The sequence below is a fragment of the Aplysia californica genome, unplaced genomic scaffold (assembly GCF_000002075.1).
Source record: "Aplysia californica isolate F4 #8 unplaced genomic scaffold, AplCal3.0 scaffold01197, whole genome shotgun sequence".
Classification (NCBI taxonomy): domain Eukaryota; kingdom Metazoa; phylum Mollusca; class Gastropoda; order Aplysiida; family Aplysiidae; genus Aplysia; species Aplysia californica.
In genome coordinates this window covers 141,373-149,125 of record NW_004798467.1, presented here as the reverse complement: position 1 = coordinate 149,125, position 7,753 = coordinate 141,373, and the positions used below count along the sequence as shown (strand labels likewise).

Sequence of the window (7,753 nt, the reverse complement as noted above, 5' to 3'; positions counted from 1 at the left end):
ATGGTTTTCTGTCATGTTGCGAGGTTTGTGATTCTATTATTGGTTCGAGTCAAATTACCGTGACAATTTGATGTCATTGTTTTCTGTGGTGCTACCACACTGTGCTGACCTGTTGCTCCCCCTGTGTTCCCGCCAGTACCTGGCTCCAGAGGTGCTACGCAAGCAGCCATACGACAAGACGGTGGACTGGTGGTGTCTGGGGGCTGTCCTCTATGAGATGATGTATGGCCTGGTGAGTCTGTTTGTTTGTTTGTCTCTTTGTCTGTCTGTCTAGCAATGTGTCTGTTTGTCTGTCACCTGTCTGTCTGTCTGTCTGCCTGTCTGTCTGTCTGTCTGTCTGTCTGTCTGTCTGTCTGTCTGTCTAGCAATGTGTCTGGGGGCGGTCCTTTATGAGATGATGTATGGCCTGGTGAGTGCGCCCCGGCCAAATGTTTGTCCGTCTGTCTGTCTGTCTGTCTGTCTGTCTGTTTGTGTGTGTGTTTGTCTGTCTGTTTGTATCTTTGTGTCCCACTGACATTTCTGTCTTTCTGTCTGTCTAGCAATGTGTCTGATTGTCTGTTGGAAAGTACATACTTGTAAAAAATGCAGGTTTCGCAAACTTGCTTTAAGGAAACATGCTCTTGGTTTTGCTAAATCTCCCCCTCCCCCCTTCCCCTTTTTTTTAGTTCCATGAACAGAAAGGAAAAGAAAGGCTTTATAGTATAGGGCTTTTGAAATGTCCCCCCCTTTTTTTTTCTTTGAGTTGCTTCAGAAAAAAAGATGAAAAAAGAAAAGAAAAGCTTTGGAAATAAAATTTGGGATTTCTGAGATAAAACTCATAATGAATCATTTTTTTTTTTTTCATAGTTAATATAATTGTCCCCATGGTTTTATGCATCCCGCATAATTTAGTAAAATTTGATCATTTTTGGGGCATAATTTCTGATTATTTTCCTTTACCATTCTTTGTTAAAATGAACAGAATTGCATAATTTCACATTTTTGGGCTCAGTTTGCATAATTTCAGAATTTTTCTTGCATAAAACGACGGGGACAGATATAAGTGGTGGATATGACTCTGACTATAGTGTTTATTTGCTTTTGTCCTCAGCCTCCGTTCTACAGCCGAGACACGGCGGAAATGTACGACAACATCTTGTTCAAGCCGCTGCGTCTACGCACCAATGTCTCAGCAGCGGGGAGATCAATCTTGGAAGGGGTGAGTTGGTCCTCCTCTTTTTCTAGTTCCTGCAGACGCCTTAGATAATTCTGTCACGCCTTTTATCCTGACCTGCCTATTGGGTGGTTGGCGGGTGCTCTGGTGTGGCTTGCTTCTTCTTTCCTGTCAAACATCTATCGTCCTTATCTCCCCTTCTTCTTTTTTATGTTTGTTACTCTCTTGTAACACCTCTAATCTTCTGGTGCTCATATGACCTTATGCAGTTGCGAGTGCCGTAAAACCTCTACTAAAACTAAAACTAAAACTGACCTGCCTATTGGGGCTGTGCATAATCTGGATAAAGACAGTGCAATTGCTTGCCATTGAAATTGTAAGCTTTATCAAGACAGAGTATCTTGGTTTTAAACACTAATTACCTTTAATAGAATTTCTAATAATGGTAGCAATTCACAACTTTCAAAACAAACCTTTTATTGTGCACTGCTTGCATGCAGTAGAATTTATGAAGAATTGTGCTTATCATGCTGTTTCCAATACCTCTGAGCACATTTTGTAAAACATGCCATCTCAGAGGCAATTTAAATGAGCAAGTTTTCTAAACTGATGTCGTTTTCTCTTTTAACTTTGCAGCTTCTTCAAAAGGAGAAGGAGTCTCGTCTCGGTGCTAAGAAAGATTTTTCAGAGATTAAGAATCACGACTTCTTCTCCGATATCAATTGGCAGGACTTGTTTGACAAGAAAATCACGCCTCCGTATAACCCCAATGTGGTAAGTGATGCTAGAAATTTTAATGTTATATTTTGTACATTTATTCTACTCAACACTTAAGTAGTTTTTGGGGGGTTTTGGGAGATTTTGATTTTTTGAATTTTTTTATTATCTTTTTTTTTAATAAAAAAAAAAAATTTTAATCATTTTTTTTTTTTTGGGGGGGGAGGGGGTATTGGAAGGGAGGGGGGTTGAGGGGTTCTTGAAAATAATGACAGCAGCAAAAGCTTGAGCTGAAAAAGCCATTGGTCCTTCTTTCCTGGGAAAACAAATATATATATATATCATAACCTTTACCTTGAATTATATGTAATGTGCTTATTTTTCCGTTCATATATATGGAAGGTATTTCATTCATTGATTTCTTTGCATCTGCCGTGTAAAAGCTTCATAGAGAATCTTTTTGTCTTCAAAAGTTACAAGCTTGTTGGATCAAAAATCGAATCAATTCAACATCTATCAGAAAAGAGATTTAATAATTGCAGGTTGTTCTTTTCATTTAGGGAAAATACTGTACCCTCTTTAACTTTAATGACCATGCTATATTTTTGGACAACTGAACTGGCATTAATTAATTCTTCATGCAAAACAGTGGAAATGGGCTAAAGGCTAAAGCAGTGTGCTTTATAATTTTCAGGTCTTTGGTCCTGTAGTTGACTTATTATTTGGTCAGATCATAGTAGAATTATTTTGTTCTCCACCTATTTTTTAGAACGTTAACAATATCCAATTTTTTCATTTCAGAGTGATCAGCTCGATTTGAAGCATTTTGATCCTGAGTTTGTGAGAGAGCCTGTTCCAGGTGAGTTCATGATTTGTTACCTGCCGTCATTTAGTTTAGGCTGAAGGGATCAGGAGGGATTTTTGAAAGTAGAATAACGTTTAACAATTTATAGATCTGCCTTTTACCCACCAAAAATGTTAAAAGTGTGATTTTGTGTTCTAGTTCTGTGCATCAAGTGTGTGTGTGTGTGTGTGTGTGTGTGTGTGTGTGTGTGTGTGTGTGTGTGTGTGTGTGTGTGAGTGTGAGTTTGTGCACTTGCATGCTTGTGTGTTTAGTTTGTATATATTAGTGTGTATGTATTGCAGGGGCATGCTTGTGAACATGTATTTGTGTGTGTGTGTATTTTGATAGTGAGTGAGAAGTAGGACGAATGTAAATAGCTCTAATATAATGAATGGTCGCAGATAAAGATTTAGAAAATAAGCTGAGGGCTGAATACCTTATGCGGTTGCGAGCCATGAAAATCTTTTTACTAAAACAAAATTAAAAAGAAAAAATAAATGGAACCTTGAAAGGGAATGTCAGTCAGTAAGATGGGTTGCGATTACACGAGTATAAATCACATCATGTATCTGGGGAAGAACGTCGTACCGCTGGAAAAACCTGGGTACTTTTGAGAGCCCCCCCCCCCCCCCCCAAAAAATCAAAGTGAGCTTGTGAAGAAACTGTGGTTATATTATCTATAAGATAAGATAAGATAAGATAAGATAAGATAAGATACATCTTTATTGTCCAGATCCTGGCACATTGGTTTGGTGTTCCACCACGAGTACACACACACACACGCACACACACACACACACACACACAAACACACACATGTACACACGTGCACGCACATGCACACACAAGTAGGCTTACAATCACATACATAATATAAATGAGCAGCAATATAAACAATAATAATCGTAAGCTAGATACACACTCAATGTTATTTTGATGCATGCTCTAAGGTCGTAAGTACACTAAACAAGATGGTTAAGATGGAAGCATTTTGATAGATGATAGTAAAAATGACCTTCTGTATCTTTCTTTGTTACAGATCAGAAGCATGGGTCATTTACTTCTGACTGATGTTTTTATTTGAGGGAACAAGGGATGTTTGTTGTCTAAAAAGATGGAATTAATTTTCTTAGTGCAAGCTGTTATGTACAATTCATCCAAGTAGGGGAAAGAAGATGTTGAAATTTAACATGCTTTCATCTATGTATGTATATGAGGAAGGCCTACATGTATATCTGTATGTGTGCATCCATGATCATTACAGTTTGATGAATTTCAGTCTTTGTCGTCACATCACTTTCCAGAAAATGTACACGCGTGTACTGTACTCGTTTGTTTGACACCAACTTTTCTCTTCTTTTCCCGCGGGTGATTGGCGGTTGCTCTGGTGTGGTTTGCTCCTTCTTTCCTATCAAACATCTATCATCTTTATCTCCCCTCTTTCTTTTTTGTATTTGTTACTCTCTTGTAACACCTCTAATCTTTGACACTTATATGACCTCATTGTGTTGTAAATGCTGTAAAACTCTTACTAAAAAAACTAAAACAGTTAGATGAATTTCGGTCTTTGTCGTCACATCACTTTCCAGAAAATGTACACCGGTGTGCTGTACCCAGTTTTGTTTGACACCAACTGTTTTGTTCTTTTCCCCAGCATCTGTGGGCCGGTCCGGGGGGAACAGCAGTCGATTGGTCAGCGCAAGTGTCATGGAAGCTGACGGCGCATTTGAAGGCTTCTCTTACGTGCCACCAGCAGAAGACGCATTTGGCTAACGTGTGTGCGCGTGCGTGTATGTGCCTGAGTGCTGTGTTGTTCCTGTGTGTACTGGGTCAGCTGAGAGTTGACGTTGGGGACGGGGTCACGCCCCACGGAATGTGTGTGTACATAAGTTTGTTATAGTTACTGTATGCTAGTTTGGTAATGATTTTGTGTGAATTGGAGATACTCTTGTTGGGTTTTTTTGTGCTTAAAAGTGATGTTTGGTAAGGTTTACCCCAAATGGAGGCACTGTTTTCATAATTTTGCAATTTACCCTAAGGTATGTATCTCACAGAGATCAAAACAATATAACGCACAAATACCACGGCATCAATTTTTTACAGTTATTATTCACAACTTCTAAATTCTTGAAACATTTTTGGATGCTTTTCCTCATATCTGATGTGTGGAGGAACATACATGTCTTCTTCTCGATCGCATCACACTTGAAGTTTGGTATATGTCATAAATTGGGCTGTCCTGCTCAGTGGAGATACACGTAATATTTGATTATTATCTAAATTGAATCAACGGGTTTAATTTCAACGTTGCTTTTTTTTTTCTCGGCAAGATGATGCAGTGTTCTCCCCCCCCCCCCCGCATCCCCTGTAAAGATTGACCCCTCCTAGCGTCAAGTTCAGACAACCCAGTACACGACTACAGCCTTCCACTTGCCCTTGAAGCCCACCCTAACCCTAATTTTGACCAGACATGCCGTTTATTCCCTGTGATTTCAGTCAAAGGAGATTTCTACCATACCGTGTGAAAGGATGTCAGAAGTACGGTAGTTATGGTTGGCAAACTGTTCAAATGTTCTAAGCCTTTAAAGAAAGCGAAATTTTTCAGGAGAGAGAAAGAAACTATTTAATTCTTAAAAGAAATTGGTCGCTTTAAGGACAAGCGGGCTAACCCAGATTTCGGGGATTTCCAGACATCTTGACCTACACCAAAATTGGGCATTGCCCTACCTATAGGAGAAGTTTGGTTTCATTGATGGGTATATTTGTTTGGTTACAGAGAAAACTCTCCTTGTCTTTTAAAGAAACTGAACAAGGGGCAAAAACTTTACCTTCGATTTTCTCAAAACAGCATTTTTCGGGATTGCCCCCTTGTGCTTAAAAGCGACCCATTGTAAGCGTACTGAAATATGTTTTGTTTCTTTCTTTTTTTTTCACTTTTGCTTTTTTTTTCAACATTTAGAATTTGAATTTTAACAAAATATATTTCTGAAGCACCCACAACTGACCCCACAGATAAATAAAGAAACTGCAATTTTTTTTTATGTTCTAACTTTTGGGCTTAGTACATGTGTACAGCTGGCCAGGGTTGTACGTAATTGTGTTTGATGTGGACAATTGTTGAGAGAGAACGAAGCATGAGTGATGAGAGTGGTGTGGAGCTGTAGAGATATAAGGGAGAGGGTGTCTGGGGGCCTGTGCCTCTTCATAAAGGAACAGAGAACAGCGCCGCCGTTGAAGTTTCATGTCTCTTCTTCAATATTTCATTCTTTTAGAATCAGACGCTGATGCACAATATTTGTTTTGCAGAAGGCCTGATATTTCTTCTTCTTACTGTTCTTTTGTCCTTTCAGGGAGTGCTGGCTCAGTGCCTTGTTCTTTTTTTTTATATGTGTACAATTTTTCTATTTATAATACAAATGGAAAAAAAAAAGATTTACCTTATTTTCAATTATAATGAATGTCAGTGTTTGCAGACAGCTGAGAACTGTACACTAATTGAAAAGGGAGGGATGAATGTAAAAAAAAAAAAAATGAAAACTGGGCAGATCTATGTGAAGAAAGTAAGTAGGCTATAAGTAAGTATAAGACTAAAGCTGCAAAGTGGACATTTCTTTTAAATTTAACAAAAAGAAATTTGATAAATAGGAAAGGATTGAAAACTCTGCATTCCCTATATATGATTTTCATGATGAAATCACTGTATCAGCCCAGGTTTTCAATGCCTGTTGTGTGTTATAATACGTTATTATATAAGTCATATCACTCCCAATGTGTTGGTACCTTTTCTCGCAACGGATTTTGAATTTCTTTTTGTACAAATTTCACAGATGAAGCTCAACGTTGAGATTTTCTCCCTATATGAAGCTTACATGATGTTCTATTTACGTGTGTTATTGAACAGACAAAGACTTTGCTGTTTGATCGAAGCCTTATGTAATGTTACGATTGAAGGAGTTTGGGAGAGTGTAAGGAAAACTTTCCCTGCACTCAGTGAGGCGGACATTGTAAGAGCATGAGAGAGGGAGAGAGATAGAGAGAGGGAGATAGAGAGAGAGAGAGAGAGAGGGAGAGAGACAGGGAGAGAGAGAGAGAGAGAGAGAGAGAGAGAGAGAGAGAAAGCAGATGTGTGTGAAAGGGTCGAGCGAAAATTTTCTTTTCATGAACTTGTGATATCTTTGCAGCACATTAGTCGTTGACTGTGCAAGATAAGGCTGGCCTGTGATTGTTTTTCCGTCTTCAAGAAAAACATCGACCAAACACGTTTCATACGTCCTTGTTTCATAATGAGTAGTAATACTACAGTTATTATGTTGACGTTTTACTGGATTCTTTCTTTGAGACTGAAATTTGATGTAAAAAATGTGCAGTTCGATACACTTGTTTTGTTCTGAAATGTCTCCGTTCGTATGGTTCTTAAGTCTTTAGCTACTAACAAATCTTGTTTTTTTCTACAAGGTACGAAATAGAAAATATAAGGGTTCGGATAACTTGTGGCTTCTGCTATGGCCAATGTTACGTTTGTATCAACGTGAAATTAGGAACCCAATGCTAGATCTAGAGCTAACAGAACAGACGACATTTTATTGGAACTCAGTATCACCGGAAGTTCTTACAACTATTGTGCGAGGATCTAATTAGACTGGTCACTGAGCGATTGTCTTTAAGACGCATCGCACTTTACGTACTGAACTTCGCCACAAACATAACAAATCCTCAACAGTGAGACCGATTCTGGCAGTTACTAATACAGAATTAAATAGAGCACTCGGTCACAAGGACTTTGTTTAGAGAAAGAGAGAATAAGTGAGAGATGAAAAGTGATTAGTAAAGATTTACACATAAAGTCACTCTTTGACTAGCAGCTTACAAAGTCAGCGAATAGGGGGGCTCTGGATGCCTCTGGTATCAAATTGTCATAATTTTGTGTTCATGATCCACGAATAACACGTGATGGTGTTCAAGACTGTAGCACTGATGTTGAAAACCTAGTACATAAAGTTTGGTGATATAATTCATCAACCTAGAGACTGACATCTTTG

General features: G+C 38.6%; 1 protein-coding gene across 1 annotated transcript in view; it reads left to right on the top strand.

Moving 5' to 3' along the window:
- LOC101848935 (serine/threonine-protein kinase Sgk1) overlaps positions 1-5,319 on the top strand; it is a gene marked incomplete at its 5' end in the record, with an annotated part of 18,562 nt that extends 13,243 nt beyond the window's left edge. Inside the window, 5 exon segments of the mRNA XM_013090269.2 lie at positions 137-232; positions 1,091-1,198; positions 1,790-1,927; positions 2,672-2,729; positions 4,369-5,319. Coding sequence (XP_012945723.1) covers positions 137-232; positions 1,091-1,198; positions 1,790-1,927; positions 2,672-2,729; positions 4,369-4,487 — 519 coding nt within the window.
- Between the last annotated feature and the right edge of the window lie 2,434 nt (positions 5,320-7,753).